General features: G+C 42.5%; 1 protein-coding gene and 1 long non-coding RNA gene across 12 annotated transcripts in view; one reads left to right on the top strand and one right to left on the bottom strand.

The window, feature by feature from the left end:
- OSBPL6 (oxysterol binding protein like 6) overlaps positions 1-15828 on the top strand; it is a 100735-nt gene extending 84907 nt beyond the window's left edge. For 10 of the 11 annotated variants that reach the window (XM_081866355.1, XM_081866348.1, XM_081866352.1 and 7 more), the window contains 7 exons: positions 587-650; positions 903-981; positions 2642-2786; positions 3296-3440; positions 5649-5775; positions 7324-7446; positions 8252-9267. In XM_081866355.1, the coding sequence (XP_081722481.1) occupies positions 587-650; positions 903-981; positions 2642-2786; positions 3296-3440; positions 5649-5775; positions 7324-7446; positions 8252-8360 (792 nt within the window). In that variant the 3' untranslated portion in view covers positions 8361-9267. Of the gene's footprint in view, positions 1-586; positions 651-902; positions 982-2641; positions 2787-3295; positions 3441-5648; positions 5776-7323; positions 7447-8251; positions 9268-13169 lie in introns of those variants that run through there. The other variant, XM_081866356.1, reaches the window with a different exon arrangement.
- LOC309335906 lies at positions 8711-13174 on the bottom strand. Its single transcript, XR_014153796.1, has 2 exons — positions 11642-13174; positions 8711-8912 (listed from the first exon to the last, which is right to left on the bottom strand). It is a non-coding gene; the product is annotated as an uncharacterized lncRNA (long non-coding RNA).
- Positions 15829-20083: the final 4255 nt, after the last annotated feature.

Below are 20083 nucleotides of genomic sequence, written 5' to 3'. Positions count from 1 at the left end.
GCTTAAAAACTTCCAAGGAAGGAGAGTCCACCATCTCTTGTGGGATCTGTTTCTATTGAACAACTCTTCCTGTCAGAAAGTTCTTCCTGATGTTTCGCTGGAATCTCCTTTTTTGTAACTTGAATCTGTTGTTTCGGACACTAGCCTTCGGAGCAGAAGAACACAGGCTTGCTCCATCTTCCCTAGGACAGCCCTTCAGATAATTGAAGATGGCTACCATATCTCCTCTCAGTCTCCTCTTTTCCAGACTAAACTCTCTCAACTGTTCCTCATAAGGGTAGGTTTCCAGAGTCTTGATCATCATGGACACTCACCTCTGCACAAGTTCCAGCTTGTCAATATCCTTCTTAAATTGTGGTGCCCAGAAATGCACACAATATTACTGGTGGGGTCTGATCAAGGCAAAATAGAGCGGTACTATGACTTCCCTTGATCGGGACACTATACTTCTGTTGATGCAGCCTAGAATAGCAGTAGCTTTTTCTGCTGCTCCATCATCTCTCTTTTATGTAAGGTGTCTGTTACAGTGATGATAAAAATGAAAGTCTTTTGCACAATTCCTCACCACCGTAATTTTTTATTTCAGGTTAGCCACCACCCACCCATTTCTGCCTGTCACTGTGAATCAAAGAATTTTGTGTTTTGGCAAGGTATACATTTTAATTCACAAGCCTAAAGACCAAATTTAGTTCTGTTTTTGTTTTTTGTTTTTTAAAAAAAGAAAACTTACAATTACATGCATAGTTTCATTTTTGTGGAATTTAACGAAAAGGTTAATATAATTGTGAAGCCTGCTGTTTTAGGTCTTTCACTTTCGTATTAGACAAAGACAAATAATGGTTTGTTGCATTTGTAGAACTTCTGTAATTTGCATCTTTCTGAATCTTTGCTATGTTATTCAGATATCAGGTGGAAAAACAAATTCTGGGGCAAGTCAATGGAAATACTGCCAATCGGAACATTGAATGTCACGCTTCCAAAGTAAGCAGCTTCTCCATTCTTTTCCTGTTTGTTTGTTTGTTTCTTCTTCATTCTGGAAAAGCAGTTCCATGAGACTAATTTAGGCACTTCAAGTCCCAGATGCACACTGATGAATAATGTAGCAAAACTGAAGCCAGACAAGGCAGGGAGCACATAGCAGCAGCTTGCATGTAGTGATAAGGCAACTGGGATCTCTGAATAATTACTTGCTCTACCTCCTATTATTAGATGCTGCAACTATGTTTGATCAAACAGTTGTGAACATTAGGCTAGTTAATTCACAGCAGCTTCCTGAGTGGGAGACGTTTTAGTACTGTGTTTGCTTTGCACAGTAAAAGGAAGCATATTCCTTTTTTTTTTTTTTTTTGTAAAAATTGTTCGGATTTCCCCTAGGAGGAAAAAGGTGAGAGGCATCATGGTAACTCAAAATGAGGTGTGTTCTTGTAAAACATGAGGTTTCACAATGACATGAACTCTTACCTATAGATGAGGCAGATAAGGGTGAGTCCTGTTTCAGTGCAAGGAAGCTTGGGAAAGTATTACTGTCCTGCAATGTGTACCTCCTGCAGTTTCTTTGCAGTTGGTCAGCTAATCCTGCAGTTACTCTGCTCATCTCATCTTGTTTCATTCAGAACCAGTCTGGTGGAATTAACAGCGTAATGGGCTTAAAAGTTGGAGAGAACTGGGTTCAAAACTCTAATGAACCATGAAGCTCAACTCGCAATTTCTCGGCCTAATCTACTTAATAGAGTTATTTTGAGGACAAAACAGGTTTTTTTATATAATACTGTGCGGAACCAATGTAACCGTAGTAGGAAAACACATACTATGATGTCTGGCAGAAGGATTAATAATAATAATAATAATGAAATTTATATACTGCCCTTCATCCAGAGATCACAGCTTACAACATAAAAAGATTGTTTTAGAATAATATTATCCAAAATGTATCTTCATTATAGTGGGACAGAGTTGACTGACTATCTGTGAGAATAACCAATAACCAATGGTTAAGCACTGGGGGTGGGGGGCGCTGCCAGTTCTCTGTGGACACCCTATTCCTTTCGCCTCCACCTTCAAAAGTGCAATGGCTATATAGCTACTAGAAGCAAAGCCTTTTTAGTATTGGCACCCTGGCTGTGGAAGGCCCTTCCCTCTGACACATTTGTCAGGCACTCACACTTCCTTATGTTTTAAAAATAAGTTTTAAATATCTTTATTTACCCAGGCTTTTGGTGGCTTTGGAAATCAGTGGGGGTAGTGTTTATGATTGCTGCCCATTCTGCACTGCTGTTTTGTTCTTATTTTATTGTTGTGCTTTTGCTTTATTACCTTTTTTAAAAACTGGTTTTAAATTATTCATTGTTCTAACTGATTTGCAATTCAACCCCTAGCCATAGCTGTCAACTTTTCCCTTTTCTTGCGAGGAATACTATTCGGAATAAGGGAATTTCCCTTTAAAAAAGGGAAAGGTTGACAGCTATGCCCCTAGCAGGACACAAATACATGTAAAAAGTGTGGGAATTTTCATATTTGAGTTCTGTTGGTGGTCCATTGGCTTTCAATATTGGAGGGGGGAGTACTGTTTCATTTGTGAATAGGTGGTGGTTTCTAAAGGGCATTTTTGGAGCACAGTTTCCACAGTTAACTCTCTTTGCAGGTACGGTGATTCCTACGTATGGAACAAAGTCACTACTTGCATACACAACATCCTCAGTGGAAGGAGATGGATAGAACATTATGGAGAAATAACCATCAGAAACACAAAAAGCAGCGTTTGTATTTGTAAACTCACATTCATCAAGGTAACGTTTCTTTGATACTCATTATTATGAACAGTGAAGAGGGTGTTTGTGCAATTGGTGGCCCGTTGCACAGCAGCTTCTAGGAGCACACAGGGCAGGCTCACTAGCTGGAGGTACCAGTTGTATGAATTGTATGAATCTGTGCACCAAAGTGTGGCCGATAAATATAAGACCCTTTCACTGGTTGCCAGCGGTCATGCTAATTGCCTTGGCAAGGTCTTTATCCTCTGCACCTCTTTGGGACTGCATTTGAAGATATTGGCACGATACGATAAGGGGTGGAGGTGGTGGTGTCTGAATCATCCCGATTCCCCACCCGCTTCTGGCAGCTCATTGGCACTGCCTAGCTGTTGGATGGGTGTGATACAGATCTGCCTGTCAGAAGGCCTGGTCTTGTTGAAAGTTGATACCAAGTTATAACCCAGACACCTGAAACTGGGGTGATTTACCTTAACGGTTAAGAAAAAGGCCACAGATCTTTTGTTTCCTTGCATTATTATTTTTTTTAGGTGAATTACTGGAATTCGAACGTGAATGAAGTCCAAGGCGTTGTCATGGACCAAGAAGGAAAGGTGGTACATCGCCTCTTTGGAAAATGGCATGAAGGCTTGTACTGTGGAGTTGGGCCTTCGGCAAAATGTATATGGAGACCAGGTATGAACCTATTAAAGGAACAGCTCTTTTAGGTAAAGCGGTGGGGTGGGTTCAATACTTGTACTATATAGGTGAAGGAGCTTCATTATCGTATCAAGTACTGCAGACTGGAATGACTCTAGATCAGGCTTCCTCAAACTTGGCCCTCCAGATGTTTTTTGGCCTACAACTCCCATGATCCCTAGCTAGCAGGACCAGTGGTCAGGGATGATGGGAATCGTAGTCTCAAAACATCTGGAGGGCCAGGTTTGAGGAAGCCTTTTTTAGATAGACTGAAGGGGCCAAGCTGCAGGCCATGTTTCATGCACTACATCTCTTGTTTTCATTTAATTACAAGTGCGGGGAGCCAGTGTCACCGGGATTGCAAGATGTATGGGGGCGAGATTTATCCCTTTCTTCTTTCAGTCACAGAGTCTCCTGAAAATCTCCTCCTAGCAGCTGCAAGGCTTAAAAACTCTCACTGGCACCAATAAAAAGTGTTTTCTATGCACAATAACCGTTCTGGTGGCTTGGCAGAGGCAGGGAGAGATAAATCTCCTGGTGTGCTGCAAACCCAATCACAAAAGTAGACACAGCAAGACTGGAAGTACAAAAGACTGCGTACTTCCTCTTTGAAATATAAATAATTGGGGATTTCTAATTACAGTGGTACCTCGGGTTACAAACGCTTTGAGTTACAAACACTTCCGGTTACAAACTCTGCTAACCCGGAAGTAGTACCTCAGGTGGCAAACTGTGCCCCAGGATGACAACGGAAATCGTGCAATGGCAGCGCAGCAACAGCAGGAGGCCCCATTAGCGAACGCGCACCTCAGGTTAAGAACGGCTTCAGGTTAAGAAAGGACCTCTGGAACAAATTAAGTTTGTAACCTGAGGTACCACTGTACTCATTTACTGGTCTCCAATAAGCATTTTTTGTCACAGCAATAATAGGACCACCTGATTTGAAAATGGAAGCTCTGGTGTATCGGTTGTTCCTAATTTACAAAGAATACCAGTTGCGTTTTCAGAACTGTTACTTGGAGAAATAAATTCGGCTCTGGTTTACAGACTGTCTCACCACAGTGGCAAGTGCAGGGAAGAGCCATTGCTCCATACTAGGCCACGTAAAATAATAGAATTGTAAAGTTGGGAGGGGACCCTGAAGATCTTGTAGTCCAACTCCCTGCAATGCAGGAATATGCAGCTGTCCCACATAGGGATTGAACCTGCAACCTTGGGGTTATCAGCACCAACTGAGCTATCACATCAGGCCTGAGCTTCAGACCCCAGCAGGGAGACCTCTAAAGATCTCTGGTAAGAGGGTTATGAAAGGTGGCTGTCAGAGAACCTTTGCCAGAGTACACAACACTGGACCAGTGGCCGAGGCCATCTTCATATGCAGCTCATAGGTATTCTCCTCTCCCTAATGATGATTCAGCACTTTCTGTTTTAATAGCTGGGCCATCTATTGGCCTGGATCAAACTAATTTTTTCCCCAGGTGGAGGCTACTTGAAGCAGGACCCACATAGTGCCCTATCATGTTCACGGTGTAAAAGTGTTTGTTCCATGAATTTTCTCCCAGCAGGCCGAGTTTTCAGACCGGCACGACTCTCCTCTGGGAGTGAGAGGGTGCTGGTGTTGAAAAGCTCTGAATGAGGGAGGCAGAAGAACCCTGGGATGCCCAGGCACTGTGTATAATGGCAGCAAGATATGTAGAAGGCACCACCTCAGGTGGCAGCTCAGTGTCACGTAGAGCAAGCCTTAGTCCACTCCACAGACAGTGGTTAGTGTTAAGCTGTGGGCGAACATAGCAGACGACACAGTGATTTCTCCAGAGCAGCTCTTTATTTGTAAGCTGGACAGAACTGAACAGCAAACAGCTCAGCCGGCCTGCTTTTATAGGCAGCTGGCTGTCAACATTGTAGCAACAACAACCCAGGGTTTCCCACCTAAAATAACTGACGTGGACCTGAGTGAAAACTATCTACAGTATCCCCCTGCTGGCCCAGGGTGAGAACTTCAGTACATAACACCTAGAACTGTGAGAGGTGCTGACTGTCTTTTGGCAGTGCTTGCATGACGTTTGACCAGTGTCAGTTTATCACCAGTAGTTAGAGCCAACTTCAGGAGCTGCAAGCAGGGATTTTGACCTTCTGTATTCAGAGGACTATGTCTTCTCCGTACACAATGCTTGGCTATTCACTTTGTCTTATCTGTTAATGCAGGCTCCATGCCCACCAACTACGAGCGTTATTATGGCTTCACAAGGTTTGCCATTGAGCTGAATGAGTTGGATCCTGCACTGAAAGATCTTCTTCCAAGAACAGATGCCCGATTCAGGCCAGACCAAAGGCAAGAATCACTTGGTTGTTGTTATTTAATGCTCAGCGGCTGCTTTCAAACATAGATTGTAGGTCGCACCTGTTTTCAGGACCCCAGGGGTGGGGAAGCCTCGTTAGCATGAGGGCCAGATTCCCTCGTGGGTCATTTTCCAGGGACTCGGTGGTGGGTGAGTTTATCCAGGCACAAAAGGTGCAGCTTTTAAATTTGTACTGTAGGCTACTTTCCAGCCAAGCAAAAAATAAGAGGTTGCCATGGACTGACTGGATGCAAAGGAGTGGTGGGAGCCACCATCTCAGGAACCCCCAAGGGAAGAAGGCTCAGAGCCAGGCGACTGGTGATGGGATGTTGATGAGTGGTCAGAAGGAGAAGTCTGGAATGAGGTGATGTTGTAAGCTGAAGATAACAGGTTTTAGTGAGCAGGAAGAGGCTGTGGCAGAGAGCAGTCCAGAATCAGAGGCAGAAGAGGAGGCTGGAGAGTAGGGAGGAGGCTACCAGGCAGAGATGAATCAGGCTGTTGAAGAAGCCAGGGGGTCTCCCTCTCCTGCTGTGACCAGCTCCCCTCCCTCCTGGTCTCCCAGAACCAGAAGAAGTATGAAGAGGGTAGAGCAAAAACAGACAAGGCGTCAGAGTCTCAGATTGCTAGGGAAGGACCCAAGGGAGGAAGAGTCTTGGGGGGCACTGGGAAGGCATGGCCCTTCAGTCCTCGCAACTGCCTCATTGGGGCAGGCTCTGCTGGGAAGAGTTGCTGTGCTCACTAGGCCTGAGCTGTTGTTTATTTGAACAAAGAGTTAACTCCACTGACACCTTGCGAGTTATTGTTGGCCTGCTCCCAACACCGGCCCTGATAGAGGTTTACATACAAGTAAACCTGGTAAGTAAGAGGCACTATTGCAGTACAAGGACACGTTCCAGCCAGGCAAAAACACCCAGGGAGGCTGCAGAGCAGGGCCAGTGAAAGGGTGTCACCTGTGCAGAGTCCCAAAGGCTGGACAGAGAGACACATGGTGGCCATTGTGGCCCTTGGACCTAAAGTTCCCCACTCCTAGTTTAGTCCATCACTTTATAACATGACTTGCTTAAAAAACCTTTGATCAACTAAGGGTCTGCCCCACACTAATCAGGAAGGTTGGTTTGTTTATGATTCAGGTAGCTATAAAAGTTACATTGGGCAGCTACTGTCTTAGCAGAGCCATTGCTCTTCACTCTCAAGAGGAACTGGCTCTTTTAAGATTGGCATGGGGTTTGCATAGAACAAAATAAGCATGCTGCTTGTTCAAAATAATTGTGTGCTTTTAAAAAACCATTATTAATTTATTCTGGTTTAATCAGCAAGTCAGTATAACAATCATCTAAAACTCACATGCTAAATAATTAAAGATTTCTTTAATTAATTGGATATCATCCCTGCTAATTTTATTTGAACTGCAGTATCTGGATGGTACGGATCCAGCAACTCTTGATGTGTGTAGGTTTGTCATCTCCGGGGTTTTGTCGATTCGTTCCAGTGCTTGAATGTTGGTATACTGTATATTTGAAGTTCCACTTGCTTTATTGCAGGCTTTTGGAAGACGGGGATTTAGAAGCTGCAGCATCAGAAAAACTAAGAATAGAAGAACTCCAGAGAAGTCGAAGACGCTATTTAGAAGAAAATAATATGGAACATGTACCAAAATTTTTTAAGTATGTAAACTCAGGAATGTGGTTTGTTTTCCCCCTCCTTGCTAACAGATACACCACCAGCCTGGTAACAGAGTGGGAAAATTGAAATAGTTGAAACTGGGTTGAGGAGTTGGCAGCTTGTAAAGGTTATGAGTAAACTAAGGTTTACTCAAAGTAGACCCATTGAAATTAATGGGCATTTAACTTCATAATGGTCATTAACTTCAGTGGGTTTACCCCGAGCAAAGCTTAGTGGAATACCACCCATTGTTATCACAGTTAACTTTTTACAGAAATATTTCCATGAGTTGTTGAGACAGTTTCATTTTCAGCATTGGAAAAATGCATTTATGTGGAAAATGTCTGTTTCTTCTCATTGCACAGGCTGAGAGATTTTTAAAAAAAACCCCAAGAAACAAAAACAAAATTTGATTATAAGCCCTGTTTGGCCGGGACTTCTGGTGTGAGGTAATGTTCAGGTTGACATCACCTGACTAGCACTCATAGAGACTGCCACATAAAGGTACAATTGGGAGCTTGTGTTATGGTTTCACTTCATTCATGGCTCCAGCCTTACCTGCCCCACACCTGATGTCCTATAGGAACTTTTTTAAAAGCCGAAATACTGCCTGTTCGTCATTTTGTGGGCTGAATTCAACCCCTCTGTTCCCTCTTCCTTACCAAACAACTGGCTGATGGGATTTTTGCTTCTTATAAAGGACTCTGCAGGTGCCGTGTCACAAGGGAGTATAATTTGGTTCTTGTTAAAGGCACTCCTGAATTTATTTTTGTCTAACAGGTGTGTATTTTTCTTTTGATTTTGCAGAAAAGTTATCGATGCCAATCAAAGAGAAGCTTGGGTTTCTAACGACACGTATTGGGAACTCCGAAAGGATCCTGGCTTTAGTAAAGTAGAAACCCTCAAACTCTGGTAAACTGAGAATGTAGATCTAGTAACATATCACTCCTTAAAAAAAAAGAAAAGAAAAAGAAAAACCTTAAAAAAAACCTATGCACAACATGTTTCTTATAGCTGAGGTTGGTTTGTGGGCCTGCAAGAAACCTTTCATTTGCTTTTATATTCATCTTTATAAATGGACTTCCAAAAGTGCATTAGCCCAGACCCCGGACATTTCTGCAGCTGGCATTAAATTAAAGGGAGGGGGAACCAACACGCCCTTTAAATATTGAGATACGGGAAATGCAGCGCAAGACCAGCATGCACTGAGTTAGCCAAAGATGCTTTCGAAGAGTATCTGGTGCTTAAAATAGACAACAGAAAAGATACAAAAACAAAACAAGATTTGTTTTAATGGAACATGTCTAGAATGTCCACCCATGCTATTATTAAACCTTGAGTCGCAATACTTGTTCATTTCTAGCTTCGGGTTAGTTTCTTGATGTGTGATGTGCTTGGACTGGCCACGTCGAAAAAAGGCATAATGCTTTTCTGGAAGCTCTCCTCATTCATTCGCCATTGTTCATGCCTTAAAAAAAACCACACCAATGTGAAGTTGTACATTTAAGTCATTTTAAAATATGTATTCTTAGACGTTTGTCAGGGGCAGATTTTTAAAGCGCTAGGATTTTGTTCATATTATAAATAACGAAGAAAGTGTATTATTATTATTATTTAAGAGAAAAGAGAGAAACCCTAAATGGATTGTAAAGGAAAGCGATCAACTAGTACATGTTTTAACTTTGGGGGTGGGGTGGGGACTATTGTGTGGTCAAGTTGAAAGGAGACGGGCTGGTTTTGTAACAACCTTGGCAAATGAAGCCAAGGTCGTATTCTCAATGCCTAATGCTGTGATAAATATACCATCTCTTCCCATGGCTTCACACTTTTGTCTCATTTTCTCATAAGTCTTTATACAATTGGAATTCCCTGAAGCTTCGCATGAGTGTTAAGCACAAAAAATGATAAGTGTCTTGTCTCCTTTCCTGGAGGTGGATTATCCTGGTAACATACATGGTCATGTTCTCTTTGGTACACAAGATGCTTTTGTTGCACATCTGTTTTATGGGGAAAGCAACATAGCATATGCAACTAAGTTCTCGGTAGCATCTTGCCACTGCTAATACTGCTTTTGTGCATAATTCTATTTTGCCATTTTACAAAAAGGCAATTATATTTTCGATGAAGAAGCAAGACCTTAAATGGTTGCTGTGCAGCACATTTCAATGATGTATATGGAAGGAGCCTGCATGACCTCTGTCTCAAAGTAAAGTGAAGTTGGCATGCTTTGCTGTAGCCAGTATTAATAGATAAAAATCCTATTTTTTTAAATGTCATCTTGTCTTTCATTCATGCCCAGTTTGCTAACAGACTCCCTACTTGCATCTCATAGGCATCAATGACAGAAAAGATCTCCTTGTATTAGATTTCAAAAAAATATTTCTATGTATACAGCACATAGCACATAATTCTAAATATGCTTAATTTTCCTTTGCATGGTGCTTCTTAAGAACGGCTTCTTGGTGGGGTTCCATAGAGATACAGAAGTGTCTCTTACCATTATTTCCCAAAAGAAAATTGACTGTTCATTTAACTGTGCTACAAATTACTTATGGGTGGCGCAAGGGACGCGGGTGGCTCTGTGGGTAAAAGCCTCAGTGCCTAGGACTTGCCGATCGAAAGGTCAGCGGTTCGAATCCCCGCGGTGGGGTGCGCTCCCGTTGCTCGGTCCCAGCGCCTGCCAACCTAGCAGTTTGAAAGCAAACCCGGGTGCAAGTAGATAAATAGGGACCGCTTACTGGCGGGAAGGTAAACGGCGTTTCCGTGTGCTGCGCTGGCTCGCCAGATGCAGCTTTGTCACGCTGGCCACGTGACCCGGAAGTGTCTCCGGACAGCGCTGGCCCCCGGCCTCTTGAGTGAGATGGGCGCAAAACCCTAGAGTCGGACACGACTGGCCCGTACGGGCAGGGGTACCTTTACCTTTACTTTTATATATATATATTTCTAAAGCCCACAATTCCTTCTTTACAAGCACATCTGCCAAAGAAGCAAAGAGTTATAAATATGATTTCTCCCCACAGTGTTACTTCCTCTTGGTATGCACAATATTGATGGATACACAACTTCTTTCTGAGCTGTACTTGTAGCTCAGGGTCTCTTTCGTTTGACTGAGGCTTAGAATAAATTCCAGACGATTCAATGGTAATGATCACATAATGACCTTTTAAGTCTGTTCTTGCAAAAGTTCTGTTTGACATTTCAAAATATCAGTTTTCATTTTCCAAGCCGATCAAGTTTTGTAGCCTGCAGCTTCTGGTTTTTGGGATTACCGTATTTTTCGCTCCATAGGACGCACCTGACCATAAGTGTTTCCCAACCTTGGGCCTCCAGCTGTTTTTGGACTACAACTCCCATCATCCCTAGCTAGCAAGACCAGTGGTCAGGGATGATGGGAATTGTAGTTCAAAAACAGCTGGAGGCCCAAGGTTGGGAAACGCTGCATAAGACGCACCTTGTTTTAGAGGGGGAGAACAAGAAAAAAAAATTCTCCCCCTTTCTGCGCAACTCCTGTTCAGTGAAGCAGCAGTAGGCGCTGCGCAGAGAGGGGGAGATTTTTTTTTCTTGTTCTCCCCCTCTAAAACAAGGTGCGTTAAGTGCATTCAAGGAGCATTCAGTTGCCTTCAGTGAAGGCAACCTGAAGCCTCCGGAGCGCAGCGGGAGTTCTGCTTTCCCCCACCACCAGCCCCAAAGAGCAGGTCAGGGAGCAGCCGAAAGGCGTGCAGCCTTCCCGCTGCTCCACGAGCTTGTGGGGCTGGCTGTGGGGGAAGCGCTGCTTTCCCCCACGGCCAGCCTCAAAGAGCAGGTCGGGGCTGGCAGGGGAAGCCCGGGTCCCCCCCCCCAGCCCCATGGACCACACATTCGCTCCATAAGACGCACAGACATTTCCCCTTAGATTTTAAGAGGAAAAAAGTGCGTCTTATGGAGCGAAAAATACGGTATCATATGAAGACTGGAAAAAGTGTTGGTAAAATATTTCAGGGGCGCAGCGTGGGACCATTGGAACTACTAATCATAGCTCCCAGTTAAAGTCTTTCTGAGAAGATTTGCTGAACTCACTTCTTCCCTTCTGTCATTCAAATCTAATCAAACTCTTTAAACAAAACAGCTAATTTATTACCCATATGAAAGTTAACTGAAACAAGGGGGTAGACAGATGTAACATTTTTAGAGTAGCGCGGTCGTTTTGTCCAAATGTACCTTTAATTTCTAGGGGCTGATCTCTGAAGTGGCCAAAATAGCCCTCTAAGTTTGTGACAAAAATAAGTTATGGACAGTTTGATTGGCTAAAGCCCATGATGTCACAAGGAGCCATCAATCCCTTTCCCTTTTCCCTGGAGCAATTTTGTTGTTTTTTCACTTTGGAAAAAAATACCAAACATATTTCCTTAAATGGAAGGAAAGAAAGAATAGTGTCCATTATGTGATTTTATTTTTTATTTATAAAGAAAGCAGACTGTCCTCCAGGAGCAAAGGGGCAGGGGTAAGCAAAATTGATGGTTGGACCAACTTTGCTGCGATGTCCAGCTATCATTCAAGGGTGAAAGAATATTGGATATGATCCACAATTGAGTAATTAACTGACTCCCTTGTCTTGTCCCTTGACATGTCTTGTCCACACAGATTCTTCCCTCCCCTTCAAGTCATTTCCTTCCTTAGAGATTCCATTTCAGTCAAATTTGAATTTTTAAAACAGCAATAATGTACACAAAGGCCAATTCCCTATGTGGGCTGATGCAACAGACTTGAGCTGGCCCAGTAAACATTTTTAGAAACCGCCCCTGTCCCTCCACACTTCCCTCCTGCCACATCACCTACTGCTTCTGCAATTCCCCTAGGTTTTAAAGGTATGTTTGTTACCTAGAACAAAGAAGCTGCTCTTCCAAAACCCATAAACAACCTAATCTAACCACCTTGGGTTCCCTGAGTTAGTTTCTTCATAGCCTGGGATCTGTTCAAAACCGTTCAGTGCATCACTCACCTTGAGTTTCTCGTTTTTTTATGCACTAAACTAAGTCTAAACAAAGCGTATAATATTTATGCAAGGCTAGCCCTGCTAGAAATTCATGGATTCCAATCGTGCAAAGCAGTCACACATCACTTGCTGCAGAATTTATCTGAATCATTTTACACAGGGTCTCTGTGGTGTGGCTGCTGCAGCAAAAAAAATCGCTTTCTCCTTCTACAGTACATTACATTAGTTACGTACTGAAGAGTTTGGTCATATCATTTACCTAGAACACTTGGGTAATGCTTGCAGCAATGGCGTGTCCGTGGTGGACAGATAGGTGCTGGTACAGAAATGCCCATGTGATCTAAGCAATATATGGAATTGTGTGCTTTTATATATTACCATGACAACATGGTAGCCACTTGTGGAACCGTGGTTCTGTAGCATCCATACTGCAGAGATAACATGCAGATTCAGCCTCAGAGTCATGAATATCATGCATTTCTTTTCTTTTTCGAAACATGAATTTTACACTGAGTTGCTTTTCCAAAAATACTATACAAAAACAATTTTTAAATATATATATATATATATAGCGAGAGAGATGCAGAATATATACATTAGTAGCAAATATGCAAAACAAACCAATTAAAACACAATCATGGAACTCACTTAAGAAGGGATATTCACCCTATCCGGCAGAAATGCAAATTATTGTGTATTTCTGCAAGTGACAGAACTCATATGATGTAGACTTTTCTTTATTAAATTTTCCAGATTTGAAAATTGAGGTCTTCTGTACTCTGAGCCTCTTCCCACTCCTGCAAGCTTCAGGAAAATCTCAAGAAGACATTGTATGATTTGCTTCCTTGTTAAACTGGAAGGCGCTGCACCAAACTATACCACAGTCATGTTCCCTGCCTGAGCTCTGTATATGCTCTTGTTTTCAAGTAGACCGCCCCTTCCTCTCTTCTATTAGCGATGGATATAATCACATTTCAGTAGTAGAGGTTTTCAGCACACCTGCAAATTTGGAGAAAGTAGAGGAGGCTTTCTAGATTCTTGAAAAGGTCTAGAAAGGCCTCCCAAAGGGGCTTGCTAAACCCAGGCCTTGCACTATACAAGGGTTCAGAAACCGCCCCCCTAACCCAGATGCTTGGCATGCCATCGCTACCATTGCTGGACGAAGTCCTGGTGCACTGATGCACAATGAGGCAAAAGCTACTCCTGTAGTAGTTATCTGTAAGTGTTCTTTGATGGGGGGGGGGGGAGAACACCTCAAGATGGAGGAGCTCTTAGATTTAGGTTTATTAAATTTATATATCGCTTCCCACTACAAAGCCTTGAAGCAGCGGTGAAGCCCTACAGCAGGAGGCAGGTGGATGTCAGCCCCACGCTGCCATTTCAGGCAGCACGGAGCCTGCAGCCCTCTGAGCCACTGTGTCACTCCCAGGAGAGACACATGGATTGGGCCAGGCCCCATGCTAAGAGCCACCCTCTGGGTGTGGGGCCCAGTGCGTCCTGCCCCCCATCCGCCCTAGCTACTCCTCTGCCGTGAAGCAATTTGTAACCAGAGCAAAAGTGATAAAAAATATAAGTAGTAAATAAACATTTGGTGGGTTTTCCCCAAGTCCAGGGCTCAGAAATAGTGGTTGTGGACATGGGAAGGTACCTTTGGATTATGTTCCATGCTGCATAGGTAAATGAACAAAGACCGCACTCAAGAGTACTAATCCATAGTTTTGTGATTTGATAGATTTTCTCTCAGCCATCATTGTGGTTAGGAAAATGGTGCCAAATCTGAGACTGGGAAAATTCATTTACCTCTGTGGTTTTTGAGAATTTGAGTGCAATCAGTAACTATTAAAACAGGTATTTCCTCATTTACTTTGGTGGATGCAGAACTGTAATGCTGATCTGCATATCTTGTTCTCCAGCTAACTTGCCACTGAATTACTTCCCTGTAAAATAACTTTCATTGTCAAGTTCTTTCGTTTCGCTTATCCTACCCACCAGGAAATGATTGTGCAGAAAGGTATAAGTAACATATCTTAAGGACAATAGTTGAGTTGGGTTTCATTTTGAATTCATGCTTATTCTGAGAGGGGAGAAAATCAATGTTACCAAACTACGTGCTACATTTTGTGCAGTGTTTTGTTTTAATTCTAACAGAAAATGTGTAGCAAAAGAACCATAATGAAAGTTGAATTGTCTTTTAAAGAAAATCATGAGCACAATCCAGTAAATATTCATTTGAAAGTTTGACTAACAGTGGCCTGATTTGCACATCACTTAAAACCATAGTTTTAAATAAGCTATGGTTTAGGGTGACCACATCCCTGCTTCAGTCATCACCCCACTTTTTCCTTCAGCACACTGGGGAGGACATTGTATTGTGTGAACCCAGTGCTCCTAGTTGGTTTCCCCCAACAAAGCAGAAGTCAAGAGCAAACTTTGGCTTACCACTCGCTGATTGTTTGGGGGAATCAAGCCACAAGAGCTGGTGTCTACTTGTTTCCTTTCCACAGTGCTGAAAGAAAGAACTAAGCACGCACTCGTTTTAAACCATCATTATTTGAAACTGTGGTCCAGGCTATTGAAAGCTGTGAAATAAGACAAGAGTCATGCCTAGCTGAAGTTAACAGGGAAGAATATAGGCAGCTGACTTGTAAGGAGTCAGACCATTGGTCCATCTGACTTATCATCTACTCTGATTGGCAGAAGTTCAGTGGCAGACCTTGGGGTCTCAAATTTCAGCAGCGCCCCTTGTGACACCGATATTCGGCGCCAGTCCCGCCTCTCGCACTCCCTTTTAAATAATAGTTGTGGCGCCCCCGAGGCTCTGCATTTTGACCGAATTGGTTGCATTCCCCTAAATCTACCTCCAAGAAGCTCTCCATGGCTCAAGAGAAGGGTTCTTTCCAGCCTTAACCTGGAGATGATGGGGATTGACCCATAGCGCCTTCTGCATGCAGTTAATGTGCTGTGCTGTTGAGCTATGGTTCTTCCCTCCCCCCCCCCAAACACCACGGAAGTGTTAAGCTCCACAAAGTTAGTTATGATTTACTAGATTGTGTTCTATGGCTGTAATGGAAAGGAGTGGTATTCTTGGTAGGAGAGAATGCATGTGAACCTGAAACGTCACTTACTTCTGCTTTGTTTCCACTATCCAAGAAACAAGCCACTGTTCCATTTCTAAAGATGTCCTCTTCTCTCTCTCCCCGTCCCTCTCTGCCAGTGGGAACTATCGTGGCAGCAAACCAAATGTGTTGCTCCAGCTACACATCGTTCTTTCCTACCTGTCTATCACATATTTAACATCATGTGTATGTTGTGCTACCGAAAAAGCACGAGAACTGTGCCTCTTCAAATGAATGTTGTACAGAGGAATGTTCCATTTGTAAGAAAACAGGCCTCAATAAATTCACAGCAATTACCTTTTAAAGTCACTTTGATTTCTTTTTCAGTTTTCCGATTCACTTTATTGCAGTTTTATTGCATTTGTCTCCCCGCCTTTCTCCAAGGCGCTTGGGGTCACCTAGGTAGTTTTGCCACCACTTCCATTTTCTCCTCACAACCACCCACCCTGTAGGTTAGGAAGCGAGACAGTGATTGGCAGAGTGAGCCAGTGAACTTTCCATAGATGTCTGGTTGGCTGCTGTGAGAACAGGATGGTGGCTGATCCAGTGGGCTCTTGTGTTCTTATGTGCATCGTGGCTGAATGTGGATTTGAACTCCAGTCTCCCCAGTCTGAGCCCAATGTTACCACCCAAGCTCTCTACAGGATCAGATGGAATTTGACCTGAGAACCTTCTGGTCTGAATTCAGATGGTATCACTGTTGGTGAGGTACTGAATACACCAGTAAGAATAATTAACGCAATCCAGTACTGAGCTTATTTAATAGGAAGTAAGCCCCATCAAACATAGCTGCATTTATGCATAAACAACTATAGGATTGCTCTGCGAAAGTCTGCATGGTCCTCATATTTTTGTCTTATAGATATGAAAACCCATGCAGAATTAAAGAGTTACGGTTCTTGGGAAAGCCAAATTGTGTAGGCATATGGAATATTTGTTCAAATATTCATACAGAATATCCGACTATGAATACGGGTTTCAACAGAGATAACGGTTTATTTGCCGATTCTGTATATATTGCATGTCTGCCATCTCTTTAAGAACCTAAGAATGGTTCCTCTTTATCAGCTTTTAACTGACTTCCCCCAAGTTCCAACTGAGCATTTCAAGTAGGCTGTCACCGATGGAAGATCACGGCATTTTGTAATACCAAACTTAGTCTCATAGTGCCACCAAATCCATTTTGAACAAAAGGAGATACCATTGCTTCTTCATTGGCCTATGAAATGCAACTATACATGACAGGTAAAGAACATTTTCTATGGCCTCGTACACTAGTGAAGAATTGTGCTTTCTTGGAACCAAATTAAAAGGTGTATCAGAGTGGAAGTCAAGAGAAGAGCATTTTGTGCTTTGTCGTTACTCAAACATCGCAGATAGCAAACGTCAAAAGCTGCCGTCTTGGTTCTTACTGCTATGGCCAGCAGTCAGCATTATACTCCAGTACAGAAAATGATGGGTACAACAGGTGTCTATATGCAAGGTGATTGTACATGTCAACAAAAAGTCAGTGCCTTGGAAGCTGGAGGAAAGTTTTCAAATGAAAATAAACATGCGGTCCTGCATCTGGTGCCAAGTTGCTTAGTATTGATATGCAGTCTGTCATATATAGATAGATGATAGATAGATATAGACACACACACACACACACAAACTGCTGCTGTGTTTGGTGCATCTGGTATAGTGAACATATCCAGAAAAAAAGCCAGACCTTTCAAACATACCACATAGTGGGCAACATGACACAACTTCAGGGTTGGCTTCACAGGGGTGTATAGTTCTCACAGCTTTAGCTACATAGAAGTCCCAGTCGTGATGTCCTCTGTCACGGTTGGAGGAATTAACAGTCCCTTGGTTCTTATGTGAAAAAAGAAAAGAAAAATCTACAACTTCCTCAAGTGGTGCTCATACTGAATTGTGTGGGAGAAGATTGCTAGCTGGCCATGATTTGGAGTATTGCATTCATGAGATTATCAACACACAGCAAAGAATGTAACGGTATGGCTTAGTAACTACCACTTAAAAGAGGGAAATTTTGTGTGCCACTCACTAGAGCTAGGCTTTTGATGTGGGGTGGGGTGGGGAGGGGCACACACCTACTTTTGCTTTTGGTTTTTCTACAGAAAGTTCCATTTCACTACAAAATAATAAAACGTAGTTGCTTAATAACTGGGCTACGAATACTGAAAAGCTTAAGTTAAATCACACATTTTTATTCACACTCACCATTTCATGTACAAACAGCAGGGAGCACAGCAGGTCATGCTTCCCTGGTACATTTACCCATGTTACATACAAGCAGTGGAAAAACAAATGTATATGCTCTGTATGTGACAATTTTGATAACAATACCTTAAAAACATGAGGTAAAAGTGGTTGTCAGGTCCTTGGATGTGAAGAAAACTGCCTGCATATTTAATGTTGCTACAGTCATTATATATAATAAGCATTAGAGTATAACTAGCCGCTTTGTATCCCGTATTGCTCAGGATTTCTAAGAAGAAAACCAAAAAAACCCCAATGGTTAAAATCCGCAGTTTTGAAAGGTTCTGTAGGTTATCTTGATTCCAAACGGCATCCCGTTGTATCAAGAGATGAAAACCTGCTCCTTGATCTCAGGAACCATCGTGCAAAATTTGGTTACAATGGTAAGACGTGTCCAAATGCATAGCAAACAGCTTTCCAAACTGAATAGCAGAAGTTAGCAGAATCACATGATAGGCTTTAATTTGTTCCACAACTTTTGATAGGACAGTTTAAATTGCAGTTCTATACACTCCACCTGCAAGGCCCATTATAGCTGTTGAGACGTGTGTCCGATTTGCACATACATAGGGTTGTTGTTCTTAATATTTAAATGGGAATGGTTTTGTAACTTTCAGCACATTTTTGTTTACTATTTATACAGCAGGTATCTAAATACTCTTGGCAGAAATTAGCTGTTTGCAACTCAACAAAGTTTTTGCACTGCAGTTTATTAAATCAATAGGATTTCTTTGGGATGTGATATATCTGACTTGTGGTGTTTTTTTAATTTGAGAGGGGGAAAAATATTTTCAAAAGCAGATGAAACTAATCTTGGCAAAAATTGTGATGGCATTTTCTCTCATGGACCTCCCCACCCCCACCCCCCGGATGATCTGTGATCTGTAATCCCTCTTTCACCCCTAGGCCTAGAGGTGAAAATTTATTATTTTATAGAGCTACTATCACAGATTTCAATTTAGGCATTATCTTAGTTGTCTCTGCAAGACTGAAGAATGGCAAGAAACTTTGAATGAGTGTTTCTTGTCTCAACTAAGGCCAAATATTCAATTTACCAGTGTGCATGTATGGGTAAGTATTAAAATGCATATATGTGACTCAAAAGTGCCCAGGAGCATGAAAGTGAACTACAGTGGTACTTAAGTTACAAACACCTCAGGTTACAAACTCCACTAACCTGGAAGGGTTACCTCGAGTTGAGAACTTTGCCCCAGGATGAGAACGGAAATCGTGTGCCGGCGGTGCAGCGGCAGCAAGAGGCCCCGTTAGCGAAAGCACGCCTCTAGTTAAGAACAGTTTCAGGTTAAGAACGGACCTCGGAATGAATTAAGTTTGTAATCAGAGGTACCACTGTACTATGCACTTAATACTTTGAGGCAATGTTTGAGCAGAAATAGCCAAAAATGAGATTATGTTGTCTGTCAGAAAGGTATGTGTGCTATTCCTTACAAAGAAGTACCACATTTTTCCAAAGTACCACATTGGTTTTTTTAAACCAAAAAATCAGGTCTAAAATTGGGGCTCATCTTATACATGGGTAGCGCTGAGGCGTGTTTTCTTAATTTGGAGTCCCCAAAAATAGTGGGCGTCTTATACACAGAAAAATACTGTAATTCTGTAAGTATAGGAAATTTATCAAAAGTCTAGCCTTTTTCAAACCCGTGCTACTTTAATCCCACAGCACCTTATTGCATATTGAATGAACACTGGTTCATATAGATAACTGACAGGGTTGCCATATTCCCCAAAGTGAAAATCCAGACAAGTTTTTTCTCCCTCTCAAAGTTGTTGAGCTTTTTGTGAACATCTCCCCCCAAAATCTAAGCTTTTAACTTCCCTTGCCATATGTCTGCGTTTTCTGGACATTTTACCCATTTGCCCAAAATCCGCCAAGGCGCCATTTTCCTGCCCAATTCCCAGATGTATGGCACCCCTAGTAACTGAGCCAACGCTGGCTCTTCCCTAGAAGAGCAATGCGGGCTCTAACACAAATTATGATGTGCTGAATACAGATTATGTCACGTCAGAGCTGGGCCTCTGTACTAATATCCAATAATGCAATTCTTCCCTCTCAAAAAGAGCTGGTGCAGGCATGTGGCAGCTAGCATTATCGACATGTAACTGCACTCACAATGATCAACATGAATAGCCAGTGTAATGTGGGACACAGGAACTCTTGGAAGACAATAGTGACTGCTTGCATGAGCAGAACTCATTTTCTGTTTAATAATAATAGTCAATGCAATCTTTCAGTTGTCATGTCTTGGGCAACAGCTGTACCAGCTC

Source organism: Podarcis erhardii, assembly GCF_964252035.2.
Source record: "Podarcis erhardii genome assembly, chromosome: 1".
NCBI lineage: Eukaryota > Metazoa > Chordata > Lepidosauria > Squamata > Lacertidae > Podarcis > Podarcis erhardii.
This window is presented reverse-complemented; position numbering and strand designations above follow the sequence as displayed.